Below are 16,466 nucleotides of genomic sequence, written 5' to 3' on the forward strand. Positions count from 1 at the left end.
CAAAAAGTGAATAACTTTTAACTTAGTTTAGTTAATTTATTAAAATGTATTAATTTTTAACTTTAACTAGTTAATTTTTATTTAAACTTTTTTCCTAAGTTCAATTTTTTAAATCTCTGAATACCATTATTACTTCTTTTATAAGTTATAAACGTATTATTCTTAATAAAATATTAACTTTATGTTAATTTCTCATTAATTGTAATTAGCAAAAAATATATTTCTATATAAAAATCTAAATTTCTTTGTTATTGGTTGTTATATATTTTAAAGAATTAACAAACAAAAAATTTGATATAAATAATAATTTTAAAAATTAACTTTTAATTTAACTTCAGTTAATTTAATCTTAACTTTAACTGAGTTAACTATTTGTTCATACAACTTTTAATTTAATTTAATTAATTTTATAAGCCACTAACTTTAACTTAACTCAGTTTTAAATAATTATTAACCTAATCCTGGATAAATCATCAATGGCCTAAGTCACAGCTAACTTTCGCAATATAACCCATGTATATCATAATATCTATAAATATCTTATTAAGCATAAATGACATCAAAAATTCCTTTAGTGGGTTAAAATTTTTAACAATATACTTAATTTTAATTGCAATAAAGTTACTCTAGCACGTCACATATTGTAGCTATAATATAACAAAGTTCGTGGAAAAAAATTCCTTTTTCCAACTTTAATTAAAAATGAAAAAAGTTCCTTTTCCCAACTTTAATTAAAAATTTCTTAAAATTGTGACGTGATGAAGCAACTTGGAAACCAGATTCGTATTCAGCATCCAAAAAACTATAAGAAACGACTAGTTCCGGGTAATTTTTCCTTTTCGTCGAATAGCGTAATCATACACGACTTACATGCTGATCAGTTGACTGTTCGGCAATAGCCTTTCCAGTCTGTTGGTGTTTCTCACGCGAAAGGTGAGCTTGGCGGGATTAGGATTGTTTGCCAGAACGGTGACGATACCGGCCGGGAACGAGAGCATCATGTCGCCGCTAAGCTTCACCTGGCACCGGGTCTCGTCCGTGCCGCGAAAGTAGGAATGCACTATCTCGTGGAAGGCCACCGCCAACGGGATAGTGTCCGCCAGGCCTATCGTAAGCGGGGACGGTCCCCGCGAGGAGCCGACGCCCACCCCGGCGGTGCGAAACTCCAGGCTGGCGACGCTATCCGCGCGGGATATCGTCGCGGGCGACATCCTGCCGCGCGACGACGGCGGGCCACCGCCCTCTCCTCGTCGCGATGGCGGCCTGGGTATGACGATCGACCCCGTCGGCGTCGAGGACGCGGACTGTTTTGGCGGCAATGCTGGCGTGATGTCTCCGACTTCCGAGAATAAATCTCCATCTAAAGACACAAAGAAAGAAGAGATTGAAATAATTACGAAATAAATATAATTATATAATAAAACAATAAATGTAACAAAATAAAATAATTATAATAAAATAATATAATATATATGTATAAATAAATATAATAAAATAATTGAAAAATAAATGTATTATGTTGTAATTTTTGTAAGAATTTTGTTGTTTAAAAAATTACTGTAATAGTATAATACTGAGGAAGACCGCGTGCGGTTGAAACGTTTATTTTAGAATGACTGTAATTTTCGCATAAGTTTTATTATAGAATGTTTGTATCTTTCACATATTGTTTTATGGTTTAGTATACATATGGAATAAATTTTAATTTGACATAACAAGTCAAAGAATTGCTCGATAAGTTGGCCTTTCTATTTCTCATTAGTTGTGTATAATATACGAGCAAATTATTTTATTAATTGATATTTGAAAAATAAATATAATTAAAACATAAATAATTAAATATAAATAATAAATAATAAATAATAAATAATAAATAATAAATAATAAAATAAAATAGAATATAATAAAATAAATGTAATAAAATAAAATATAATAAAATAATATAATTTATTTAAAGTTTAATAATATAATTAAACAAAAAGACAAAAACAATTATAACAACAATAACAATGTCATCTATAAAATCAATTGCAAGAAATGTGAGGCCTCCTATGTACCAAAGCCAAACTAAGAGACAATTACGCACTAGATTGAAAGAACATGCAAATAATGTTAAATTGGATTCGTCCAAACATTCGGTGATTTCTGAGCACATTGTGAATCAACAACATAATTTCGATTGGGATAATGTCACAATTTTAAACATGGAATATAATAATCATAAGAGATTGATTTCAGAGATGATACATATGAAGGAACCGAAACATAGTATTAACAATATTACATACACCGAATTGTTGGACGACTCTTATTTCGACATTTTAGATGAGCGAATATTTGAAATGTTTACAAGGTGTTTGTTTTCAGTCGTTTAGTTTGATAAATAGTTTTTTAACCTTTCTATTTGACATACAGAGACAGTCGAGTTTTAGTAAGTATAGATATTGGAGGCCTTTCACATCACGTTAATTACACAGGATTGTAAGTTTTTAATTTTGAATTTTACAGTTATATCGAAAGTAAAAGGTTTCCTATTTTTTGATAATAGTATAGCGGATTCACGATGTGAGACGGATTGATAAGGACATATCTAAATTATTGATCGTTCGCTGACCAACGAATAATGATCATATTGAGGGAGTGTCCTGTGAAAATTTGGTTTTCCGTGAAACACTGCTTAAATCGACGGATGTGATAGGCTTCTAATTTGAATCGAATAACACCGTAATAATTGTATATAATTCATTGTTATCAGTTAACATGTATTGATTAGTTTATTGCTTTACTTGTAATTATAGAAGACTAGCTTTTCGGACCGCGCTTCGCGCGGTCCTCAAAGCCAGCCGCGCTTTGCGCGGTCCTCATATAGTCTATATTAAATCCGTTTTAACACAAAAAATTAATTCTTTTTTTGTATTACCGCGAACTACTTCCACATTTGTTGTTCGACTTTCACGAAATTTATACCAAAATAAATGTTTAAGTTTTTTTGTGGATGACTACTATGTTATCTATTTCTTTCTCCCAGATATTTTATTTTCTTTTTTTAAGACACGCTTTCTCTCTCTCTCACTCTAAAACACACGCGCTCCCTCTCTCTCTCTTTAAGACACATGCTCTCTCTCTCCTTATCTCTCTCCCTCCCTCTTTCTTTAAGACACACGCTCTCTTTCTCTCTCTCTCTCTCTCTCTCTCTCTCTCTCTCTCTCTCTCTCTCTGTGTATGTGTGTGGGGTTTTTTAAGTTTACGCTTTCACCTACGCATCCACCCACACAATCGCATATTTATGAACGGATTTTTTAAAAAATTGGTACCAAAATGTTGCAAATTTTTGGCGACGATGTGGTTTTTTCAAGTGTTACAACTCCACCCACACGCATGCGCATTTATGGACCAATTTTCACGAAATTAGTACCAAAATGTTGCAAATTTTTCTAAGAAAGCTGCTGTGTGGTTTTTTTAAGTTTTATCCCACCCACGCATGCATCCACGCATTCACACATTTATTCACATACTTTTTTGAAATTTGTAGTTAAATTTTGTTGGAGATGGCTACTATGATTTTAACAAATTTTTATCATCCTATTCATCCACCCACGCACCCATGCACCCATTTGCATACGCATTTATTGACTTGGTCACACCAAGAAGTAATTTTTAAAAAATTTGTGTACGTATTTGTGATTATGTGTGCAATTCGTGTAAATAAACCTTTAATTTGTATGCAATTTTCACGAAATTAGTACCAAAATGTTGCAAAATTTTGCAATCACAAACATGTACACAAATTTATTTAAAATTACTTATTGGTGTGACCAAGTCAATAAATGCGTATGCACATGGGTGCATGGGTGCGTGGGTGGATGAATAGGATGATAAAAATTTGTTAAAATCATAGTAGCCATCCTCAACAAAATTTGAGTACAAATTTCGAAAAAGTCTGTGAATAAATGTGTGAATGCGTGGGTGAATGCGTGGGTGGGATAAAACTTTAAAAAACCACACAGCAGCTTTCTCAAAAAAATTTGCAACATTTTTGTACCAATTTCGTAAAAATATTGGTCCATAAATGCGCACGCGCGTGGATGAATGCGTGGGTGGAGGTGTAACAATTGAAAAAACCACATCGTCGCCATCTTCAAAAAATTTGCAACATTTTGGTACCAATTTTAAAAAAATCGGTTTATAAATATACGATTGCGTGGGTGGGTGCGTGGGTGGAGGCGTAAACTTAAAAAAATAAAACACCAGCTTTGTCGGAAAAATTTGCAACATTTTGGTACTAATTTCGTGAAAATTGGTCATAAATGCGCATGCGCGTGGGTGGGTGCGTGGGTGGAGGTGTAACACTTGAAAAAACCGCATTGTCGCCATCTCCAAAAAATTTGCAACATTTTTGTACCAATTTCGTAAAAATATTGGTCCATCAATGCGCACGCGCGTGGATGATTGCGTGGGTGGAGGCGTAAACTTAAAAAAATAAAACACCAGTTTCCTCAGAAAAATTTGCAACATTTTGGTACTAATTTCGTGAAAATTGGTCCATAAATGCGCATGCGTGTGGGTGGATGCGTGGGTGGATGCGTGGGTGGAGGTGTTACACTTAAAAAAACCGCATCGTCGCTATCTCCAAAAATTTTGCAACATTTTGATACCATGTGTTCAGAAATATTGCAAAAAAAAAATTTTTTCGCAAAAACATACTCTCCTCTGAAGAAAAAAAATAAAAATAAAAAAATTAAAAAAAAAACCCACAGCAGCCACCCCCGAAAAATTTGCAACATTTTGGTACCAATTTCGAGACAATCGGTCCACAAATGCGGAAGTAGTTCGGGCACAGACAGACAGACAGACAGACGGACGGTGCTTATATATATAGATTAAATTAATCCCTCTCTCTCTTTCTCTCTCTCTCTCTCTCTCTCTCTCTCTCTCTCCCTCTCCCTCCTCAATATTATATATAATAATATAATATTATAAATAAATATTATATAATATAATCATTTTTTGCAGTAAAACAGAAAGCTCGATGGGCAAGAGCCGGAAGAGGTACCAATTTAAAAAAAATCGGTTCATAAATATACGATTGCGTGGGTGGGTGCGTGGGTGGAGGGGTAAACTTAAAAAAATAAACCAGTAGTTTTCTCAAAAAAATTTGCAACATTTTGGTACTAATTTCGTGAAAATTGGTCCATAAATGCGCATGCGCGTGGGTGGATGCGTGGGTGGGTGCGTGGGTGGGGGTGTAACACTTAAAAAAACCGCATCGTCGTTATCTCCAAAAAAATTTGCAACATTTTGATACCATGTGTTCAGAAATATTGCAAAAAAAGATTAAACATACCCTCCTCTGTAGAAAAAAAAAAAAATTAAAAAATTAAAAAAAAACCCCACAGCAGCCACCCCCAAAAAATTTGCAACATTTTGGTACCAGTTTCACGAATATCGGTCCACAAATGCGGAAGTAGTTCGCGTACATACATACAGACAGACGGTGCTTATATATATAGATTATAAATGACAATTAATATAAGATTACTGAAGAAGGCTTAGTATAGCTCGAAACGTTTAATTTTAGAAGTTTACGACTAATGAATTAGATGTACAAGATGTCCCATTTTAAGTATGCACCCCAAATAACTTTCTTATTTTGGATTTTAGAGAAAAATATTTCAGACAAAAGTTGTATGATTTCGAGGGGACCATAAGATGATACCATTGGTTTGACCTTGAATAATTATTTGAATAATTATTCACGTAAAGGTCACCTTCAATTTCTTAAATGGAACCCACTATTTGTCATTACATATTCTTGTAGCTTACTTCGAGAGTTTTCCAAAACACTATAACAAAATATTATTCTATTGAGTGCTTTTCGAGTTATAAAGCTCCAAAGTTGCAGTATTTTAATAAAATTACAAATTTACTTTCCTGTAATTTTTTCTTACATAATTTTTTTGTAACGCCTGGAAACTCATACTGTGTAACCTACGGCCCGCTGGTACGGGACAGAATTATGTCGAACTCTCACTGATTAAAACCACTCCGAATGCCTACCCTGACCAATATTGGGATCCAGCCAGTCAAGATTCGGACATGATCCAGCCAGTCAAGGCAAGATTCGGACATGAACCAGCCAGTCAAGGCAAGATTCGGACATGATCCAGCCAATCAAGGTAAGATTCGGACATGATCCAGCCAGTCAAGGCAAGATTCGGGCATGATCCAGCCAGTCAAGGCAAGATTCTGACATGATCCGGCCAGTCAAGTCAAGATGTATTTTTGTACAATTACCGCAGATGTTCAAAGACTTGGCCATTTATTTGTGTGCATAATGCTAGTCTATGCTGAAAATCGTCTCTAACTTTTTGAAGAACACCTGCATTAATATTTCTGCATTAATCTTGCCTTTCCAATGTTAAACCAATGGTATCATCTTATGGCCCCTTCGAAACCATACAACTTTTGTCTGAAATATTTTTCTCTAAAATCAAAAATAAGAAAGTTATTTGAAGTGCACATTTAAAATGGGACACCCTGTATAATTTTAGAAGTTTACGACTAATGAATTAGATGTATAATTTTATATTAAAATGTGATCTCGATTAAAAATTTGTATATTGATGACTTAATTAATGATTGCTCGTTTTAATTGGCCTAATTATATAATAATAGTATTTTTAACATACTCAAGCTGAATGTAATATTTATTTTATTTATTTTTAAATTTTGATTTATTTTATTGATTATTTTTCTATATTAAAATAATATAATATAATATATAAATAAATATAATATAATAAAATAATTAAAAACTAAATTAAAAAATAAATAATAAATTATAATATAATATGATATTGTATAATGTAATATAATATAATGCAATAAAATAATGTAATATAATATATATAAATATAATATAATAAAATAATTGAAAAATAAATTAAAAAATAAATAATTAATCAAAAAAGGAAGAATAATTTGAAAAAATGTAATTTACGTGAGAATAGAAATACTGATAGAATATACCTGGGAATCGGGTGTGGGAGTGTATCGGCGGGGCGGATTGCGGCGGCTGCGACAGGGTTGGCGATGTGGAGAGTGGCGGGGGGCTCTGCAGCGGGGCGTAAGGATGGCTGCCGGTCGGTGTAGACGCGCTCGACGGCGTACTGCTAGGATTGAACAAGTTTAGGCCAAGTAAATCTGAGCTTGGCTTACCTCCTAATTGTTGTGACACTGACTGAGACCTTTTCATGTGGTGATCGGAATCGGTATTCGATCCTCTACGTCCCTGTTCAAATACAAAATGAATAGTTAGGTGATCAGATAAACAAAAAATGTCCTCTACTATTTTATATACGAGGGTGGTCCGATAAGTACTTAGCCTCACCGCCCGATGATGCCAGTATCGCAAGAGAGATTTACTATCGTGTAGTACATTCTCGTAGACGGCTACTGTCAAAATTTCAGCCGAATCGGACTCGTAGTTTTGTTTTGATCGCGTGTGGAAGCGGGCGTGTCCACGGATTTTAGCAAAATGGAAAAAGAACAATATCGGTCGGTGATTCGATTCTTTTTGGAAGGGAAATCGCGCAGCGAAATCAAAGAGCGCTTGGATGCTGTATACGGTGACTCTTCTCCTTCGATGGCGACCGTCAAAAATTGGCTTAACGAATTTTAACGTGGTCGCACGTCGGTTTTTGATGAGCCACGTCCAGGTGCCCCGAAAATGGTTACCACGAAGGATAACGTGACAAAAATCCACGATCTCGTATTGGCAGACCGCCGATTGAAGGTGCGCGAGATAGCTGAAACAGTAGGCATCTCAAAAGACCGCGTGGGTCATATCCTGCATGGAATTTTGGGCATGAGAAAGCTGTCGGCGCGATGGGTGCCGCGTTTGCTCACTCCGGACAACAAGCGCAACCGCCGTCGCCACGGCCAAATTGGTCGAATTGCACTACGAACTGCTGCCCCATCCACCGTATTCTCCAGACTTTTTTTTGTTTCCAAACTTGAAAAAGTCACTCGCCGAACAGAAATTTGAGTCGAATGAGGTCATCGCCGCCACGGAGGCCTACTTTGCAGACCCCGAGAAAACGTATTTTTCAGATGGGTTAAAGAAGTTGGAGCATCGCTGGGTCAAGTGTATCGAGCTAAAAGGAGACTATGTTGAGAAATAAATCGCCACTTTTCCAAAATTTTCGTTTTTTTTTTGTAGGCTAAGTACTTATCGGACCGCCCTCGTATACAGAATGTCCTATAATTAGACCGAAAACTTTAAGGGGTTGCAAAGAACATCAAAACCAATCAGTTTTGCCAATAAACCCATATCCCCAAATGAGCCGTTTTGGTGCTACAGGATCAGAAACTAAAATATTGTTTAATATGTGTAAAATATTGTTTGAATAAAATTGTTATTCATGTTCAAAATAGATGTTTTCGTATGAAGAACTAGCCGATACACATCTGATTTATGAGGAAGCTAAATAATATAATGGAAGAGAAAAAAATTTAATGCTTTATTTCAGAAACCACTCTAATGTCAAAACGGCTTATTTGTGGACATGGGATATGGGAAATATTGATGCCTCATTTTCATATTTTCGACAAAAATAGTCCCCAAATGATCCCAAGAATTCTAGGACACTCTTTAGAATAGACCATTTTAATATTGCGATCTAAATTTCTATTTTCCTACACCAGATGGCGCCACTTTCAAAAAATATAACTCATGAAAAAATGAAGGAAACCCTTAACTAATACACATAATTAAATTTATCTTGACAAGATCTACAACTTTTGTTTGAAAAAAAAAAATCAATTTTTATTTCAATTTTTATAAAACATTTTTTTGTAAAAGGAAAAAATAGTGTTCCGTAAGAAATTACTAAAACTAATCAGCTATTATTTTGTATGCAGATATTAAGAAAACAAAAATTGTGTTGGAAAGAGAAAAATCTGCAGTTTTTAATGGCTATAAATAAAATGTTTGTACCAGTTTATTTTTTTAGAAAAAAGTAATGAAAAAAATGCTAATAATTACATTTGTAAACTAATAAGAAATATTTTCGAAGTGCGCATCATTTTAATTTGTACAAAATTCTGTTTTTTTTACAAAAACTCGTAAAAACTTTTTTTAACATGTCATTTTTAATGTTATTGACGATCCTTTTAATAGCTACTATTAAATCTGGCATTGTTGAAAATATTTATCATTAGTTTATGTGATTTTATGTGAGTACTTCCTCTTTTTAACACAATTTTTGCTTTCTCAATAACTGCATACAGTAAAAAATGACAGCTAATTTCAATAATTTCTTGTGGGACACCCTGTATGTTCCAAAGTGATTTATATCAAAATGATCCATCCTAACTACTTTAGAAAATGTTTAAGTAGAAAATGTCTCCAAAGTGATTTATATCAAAATGATCCATCCTAACTACTTTAAAAAATGTTTAAGTAGAAAATGTCTCACTGTTGGTGCAGGTGATAGAGATAAATTTTCCACTGTCGCCCTAAGTTCGTCCACGCTGGCGCTCATAGGTGCACCGCCGTTGCTCAGGGGTTTTATCTCCACTCGGATCTTCCGTTCCCTCTCATCCTCCGAATCCGTGTCCGAGCTGGAATAAAATCCCTTCTCGTTCTCCCACGGATCTGGCTTCGGTCTGATGCAGAAACCATCCTCATCCACCTCCGGAGTTGGCGTTTCCGACTTTCTGCTATCGTCCTTATCTTCCCTACAGCGTTTGCGATAGAGCATTTAGGATAACATACTTTTCTAGGTCCCAGCAGGCCCAGTGCATTACATAATAAATTTTCTCGTACTCTACACAAGCATGTTAAAATGATAAAATTATTGTGCTTATAAAAGTGACGCGTGAAAATAATTCAAGTTTAATTCGCATTTAATTTGCACTAACAGAAAAGTGAGAATTGTAATACTTTAACTAAACAAATATATTTCATAATATAAATAAAACATTCCGAGTCTGAGATTCACATCCAACAAAGATATATTAAATTTATACTAAATAAAAATAAAATTGTATGTATATAATATACATACAGAGTATCCCATTTTATTTTTGACAAAAAAAAAATAAAATTGAACACTCCGGATGATACACTTGGTCAAAAAAGTGGTAAAAAGTGATGATAAAAAAATAGAAAAAAATTACAAAACTTTAAATGTTGATAATTATAATATCGAGGCAAAAATATTTTTTTGTACCGCTTTTTTTGTTACCAGTGTATATTAAAGAGTGCTTTATGCTGGTTGTGAAACCGACTCTATGTGCACTAGGTCTGCTGTGCATGCATATACTGACAGGTCAGACTTTTCTTCTTTATTGCTGCTCGTTTCTATGAGATCCTTCTTCTTCTTTGCCTTCTTTTCCTTTCGTTTTTCTCTCCTACTCCGCAGAAACCCTGTTAATTGCGGACATCTCAATTGTATATAATAGGACAAACTACAGTGTATATACATTTATATATTTAATATAAATTACTCTTACAGCTATACAATACCAAACTATGAATTTGTCTCTATCTGTGTACTAACATATCAAATTCTTTGAGAAACTCTACTGCAATCAAACATCTATAAATATATGTTTATGATAAATGTTGAAACTTTTTTTTTATCATTTTCCACTGCATAAATAAAATTTTGAGCATGAAGAAAAATATATTTTTTATGATATTTATCACAAAAATATTACATAAAATCGATCTTAATAAAAAAAAATAAATAAATAAATAAAACACCCTTATATAGGGTGTTTATAATATTTTTGTTAATACTACATCTTGTTGCAACTAAATTGTGTAAAAGAAATGAGAAAAAACAAAGCGGAAAAATGAAAGTTGCATTTCTAAGTTTACACTATAATATAATATAATATGATTATAAATATACAGCATGTAATTTAAATATTAATACAAACAATTGTTATTACTCATATCATAAGATTTATGACTTATTATTCGATTTATATTAACATTATAATTTTTACTACATAATACACATTGTATATTTATAATCTAAGAGAGATGAAGATTAATTTACTTTCCAAGTGTTCGAAATATAGCGTGACATGATCAAATAGCATCTACTGCAAAAACAATCAATATAAAAAAATAATCAATAACTAGCAAATGCCTTCTTAAACTATACTAATTTTCACATTCTCTGACAATGCTGATACAAGGTTTTTTTTTAAATATTTCTCATAAATTTATATATACATACATGTATATTGAGATCAGAGATGTGCATTGTTTGAAATAGATGCATTTAAAATATATTGTGCATATGCATGAAAATATAAAAGATGTAAAATGACAATTTTATATTTTATATTTAAAATACATTTTTTTTCAAAAATTATTTTATTAATTATTTCCACTTGAATGGAATTTTTCATTACCCATTTTCCATTTCACATCTATTTTAAAAATACTTTAATCTCATAAATGTGAATGTTTATGTAATTCAATTTTTGTGATTCAAGTTTATATTAAAAGAAATAAGAATATAAATATAAAAGTACGCTTTTAAATATAAATAAACATAAAAATGTAAATATTTTTTAAAAATTACTTTTATATATTTAATAAATATTTTAAAAATGCCTACTTTCCAGTTTCTATTTTAAATGGTTTAAAAAGCATTTTGTATTTAAAATTTTTAAATGGATTAAAAAGTTTATTATGCATTTCCTATTTCAAATAAATTTGAACACCCCTATTTTGCATATCTCTGATTGTTATAAATACAAATTTCATTTTCATGTAAAAAAATGCATATTAAGGTACAAAATTAAAATTTATATTATATAATTATATATTTATATAAAATACATTTTTTTTAATATTAACTTGTAAAAAAATATTTTTTAATTTTATCTTTACGAAAGAAAAAACGCATATCAGCATTTTATGAATTACGATAATTAACAATAAATCTCTATATCTACATCAAACGTGAGAGATGTAGATAAAAGTGAAAAATATACAAAAAAAATCCAGTATATGCATAAAAACACGTCACGTTATTAGTAGAAAAAATATGAAGATACCCCCACACACCACCACCAAGTCAAAAGTCCTACGGTATCTGCATCTCTTCTTAAATTGTTTTTCTAACAATTACCAAAAATCTATACTGACATTGTAAAATCGCTTTGTTTGCTTTGCAACGCTCTTCCTCGCGTGTTCTCTTTGAAAGATAGCACATAGAGAGAGATATATCTTTCTGCAAGCAAATATATTATTATGCATGCACAAGAAATAAAATCTCAAAAACATTGAACGAACAAACATATGTAAAAGAAGAATCGACGGAAAAAGAGAGAAATAGGGATATATATGTATAAATGTAAATATATAATCGAGAACAACTAATCTATCTATTGAGATTAACTTGAACGCTGCAGAAAATGCTATAAAGATGAGAATTGTCATCATCAATAGGAAAATGGGTAATCATTTACATTAGGACTGACCTCACAGATTTTAATGACCTTGACATGTATTATCAGTCATAAAAAGCTATGAGGTTGGCTTTCTGATCTCTTAGGACTGACCTCATAAATTTTAATGATCTTGATATACGTATATTATCAAAGTTATTGAAGCTATAAAATTGACTTCTTAGGATTAATCTCATAGATTTTAATGGTCTTGATATGTGTTATCAAAGTCATTGAAAGCTATGAGGTTAACTCTCTGACCTTTCAGGACTAACCTCATAAATTTTAATGACCTCGATATATGTTCTCAAGATCATTGAAAGCTGTGAAGTTGACCCTCACCTCTTAGGATTGACCTCAATTTTGATGGTCTTGATGTGATCAAAGTTATTGAAAGCTATAAAGTTGGCTCTTTAACCTCTTAGGACTGACCTCGATATATGTCCTCAAGGTCATTAAAAGCTGTGAAGTTGACTTTGACCTCTTAAAACTGACTTCATAGATTTTGATGATCTTGATATATTATTAAGGTCATTAAAAGCTGTGAGGTTAGCCCTAATATAAATAATTACCGAAAAATATATTTTGGAATAGTAGTTGCTTGCAGAATCATGTTCGGCTATCGAGAAAAAAAAGATAAAATTTCTACACTTGGAAAATAAAGGTAAGCGATATTATATGTATATATGTAAACGTGTGAGCCATGCAAATTATAAATTTTACTAAAACGGCTCACCTGAGGCCCCATCAGTAGCCAACCCCACACTTGTACTTTCAACATTATTCAAGTCCAACTCCCTTTAGAATTTAGATACATATTTATTTATTCGTTTTTCGTCTTATCGCATGAGAATGAACTTTAGAAAACATATATAATTTTTTTATAAAAATGATTCATCTAATTGCAAAGTTATTATTTATTAAGGATGTGTCCTTAATGGTGTATGTATATAATAGCATCTTTGGATCACTCATGACATAGAAAAACCATATATGTATTTGGTTGAAATCGAAATACAAAAATTAATTTAAAAAACGTAACAAACACGCTTATTAAAATCTATGGTATTTATATAAAAAAAAGGATATGTCTATTATTAATTTTTAGTCTTTTCCGCGTGATAATATCTAAAAATTTATATACATATATAACAAAAGCTTAAAATTTTTTCAAAGTTTTTATTAAAAGAATATTTGTTTTATTAATAAGCGAAATGCGTTTGACGGTTTAATATTGTATAAATATATAGATTATAAATGATCACAAATTTTATGTATTTTTTTTGTATCATGCTTGTGTGAAACGATTTGATTATACATTTACACAAACGATTGTTAGAAAAACAATTTATATGTAAAAAAAAAAAATAAATAAAATTACGAAAATAATTGCTCATTGGACTGCTCTAATATACTTCTAATGCTAGATGTTTTGTGCAAGCGTCCTTTAATGTTAATAAAGTATATAAACAAAAAACTATTCCTTCCTTTATATAATCTAAAAAAAATCGAAATTAATTTTTTAAATATGAAAATGAGGTAAAGAAATGTTTTTTACAGATGTGCCTTACAGATAAGAAGCAGAAATTAATTGTTATATAAAAGTATAATTTATATATAATAATTAATTCGATTGTATCTCAAAGAAAAATGCATATATATATATATATATATATATATATTTGGATATACAGGGTGTCCGAAAAATCGCCTACTCCACTTCGGGAGGTAATTCGGGACCCAAATTAAGCAAAAAAGTTCATACAAACATAGGTCCGGAAATGAGCCGTTTCTGAGTTATAGCCACTTTTATGTTCAAAAATCATAATTTAGAATCCTCTTGACATTCCTTTTTCTTAATTATTTCTAAAATTAAAAATTTTTATTTTTTAATTTTTATTTGTTATTTTTATTTAATTTTCAATTTTCAATTTTTATTTTTAAATTTTTATTTTTAATTTTTTTTAATTATAATTTTTTTGTTTTTTTTAACTCATTTCCGGATCTATGTTTGTATGAACTTTTTTGCTTGTTTTTGGGTCCCGAAGTGGAGTAGGCGATTTTTTGGACACCCTGTATATAAACATTAATCTGAAGCACTTAAACAAAGTTAGTATACATACACTGATGTTCTAAAAAAGTGCAGAGTGGAGGAACCATAATATGCGCAACCACTGTAAGTCAGCAGGTAGTTTACTTAATTAAGTTCTTCTTTCCTTTTGACTTAAAATATAGATATGAGAAAAAGAAATATAGTGTGTATCACCGAGTACCAAATGAAGAGAGAACAATCGATAGAGAGAAATTATATACTAAATAAAGGAGTTATAACAGAAGAAGATATACCTCTTAATTAATTTAAGGCTCTTGGCTTCTCACCGATCATGTTGGAATGGATAACGTCTTTTTTGCTTTTCTCGAGCATTATTCAAAATATTAAAAGATATTTTAGACAAAAGTTTTATGGTAAAAAAATCTATTTAAATACGTTAATACAATTTTTCTAAATTATTAATCCTCAAAAATTATTTTTTCAAAATTTTATTTACGTAGTTAAATAGAGATGTTTTTATTACAAAACTTTTGCCTAAAACATTTTATTGATATCTTGAATAATTTTCGAAATATCTTGTGCTTTTTCGCCTTTAACGTCACAATCTAACATGGCCGCGGCGAGGACCCAGGAGCCTTAAGTATGAAATAAGTATAATTTAGAATATATTTATGTTGATCATGTTTTTTTATATATTCACAGAAAATATAACAAGGTATCTACTCAAATCTTGTAAAAAAAATCCCTTTTTCAAATATTTTCATTTAAAATTTTAAATAAAGAAAAGAAATTGATGTGAATATAAAATATTATTCAAAATAAGTTTCTTTATGCGCTTTCTATTCATACGATTACAAAAAAATCACCATACACTTTTTCCAATTTTTAATATTGACTTATTAATCGCAAAATTAATTTGAACAATATAACAAAGTGCAATATATTTAAATGCAAGATATATATAAAAATATAAAACAAAAAATAATTTATTATAAATATATACGTCTTAAGGAGTACTAATTTATTTTAACAATGTTAAAAATTGAATAATTTTTTATAAAATTTTCATAAAACTTTATATTAAAAAGAGATCATTACTAAAAATAAAACCATACGAGATTTTAACAAAAACTTACATATTGCAAAGGAATATATTTGTTAGACATGTTTTTCAAAAGTAATATTATCAGACACAATTTTTTAACAAATTTCTTGAATCTCGATAAAATTCCATAAGAATTCCCGGATTTTTCAAGGAGTAGACACCCTGTATAATAATTGACCATTAATATCCTAATATAGACAAAAATAATAGATATTAAGGATTTGAATAAAATAATTTTTTAATGACTGATTAAAAATGTAGCAATTATAAGAATAAATATAAAATTTAAGTGCTAATTTATTTCTCTCGTATTTCTTAAATATCTTTAACAAGAGGAAAATGAAAAAAAGATAGATAAAAATTGCACACGATAATTGTTAATTATATCGTATCAAAGTATCGAGTACAGAGTATTATTTGTATTTCAATTTAATCTCTAAAACACTGTTGTACTCTAACTGTAAGCAAATGAGAGAGGGAGCATGGTAAAGGGGGTACAGGAGTAATCATAATGTAAGCTGTTACATTTAGATCCTCTGAGAGGGTTCCTGGAGATGCTGGGAGATGGAACAGCAGGAGGCAGGTTGTTCCCTTGAGGGGTGGCAGGTGCCGAACCAGACGACCCTGCTTGCCTCTGTTTTTCTGAAACAACACTCACTGTTCTCACATATTTGCATGTGCCCCACAGACAATTGGACGTCCTTTTTTTTCTCTCCATGTTGCACTATTTATTACGTTAGTTGCACGAATTGGAACTTCAATGATTTTTTGCAATGGCATAAGAGTTGTATTCCAAAGGGATTAAAAAAATATTTTAGCCACATATATTTG

The 16,466-nt window shown here is 31.1% G+C and overlaps 1 protein-coding gene across 8 annotated transcripts in view; it reads right to left on the bottom strand.

The window, feature by feature from the left end:
- Window positions 1-16,466, bottom strand: part of LOC114935504 (F-BAR domain only protein 2) — a 45,645-nt gene that overhangs the window by 16,565 nt on the left and 12,614 nt on the right. For 2 of the 8 annotated variants that reach the window (XM_085487605.1, XM_085487610.1), the window contains exons 6-10: window positions 16,161-16,277; window positions 10,333-10,432; window positions 9,480-9,741; window positions 7,030-7,291; window positions 871-1,360 (exon numbers count right to left, since the gene is read on the bottom strand). In XM_085487605.1, the coding sequence (XP_085343731.1) occupies window positions 871-1,360; window positions 7,030-7,291; window positions 9,480-9,741; window positions 10,333-10,432; window positions 16,161-16,277 (1,231 nt within the window). Of the gene's footprint in view, window positions 1-870; window positions 1,361-7,029; window positions 7,292-9,479; window positions 9,742-10,293; window positions 10,433-16,160; window positions 16,278-16,466 lie in introns of all 8 variants that reach the window. The other 6 variants (XM_085487608.1, XM_085487611.1, XM_085487607.1 and 3 more) reach the window with 5 other exon arrangements.

Source organism: Nylanderia fulva, unplaced genomic scaffold (genome assembly GCF_048542155.1).
Source record: "Nylanderia fulva isolate GAGA-0341 unplaced genomic scaffold, ASM4854215v1 Scaffold58, whole genome shotgun sequence".
Lineage (NCBI taxonomy): Eukaryota > Metazoa > Arthropoda > Insecta > Hymenoptera > Formicidae > Nylanderia > Nylanderia fulva.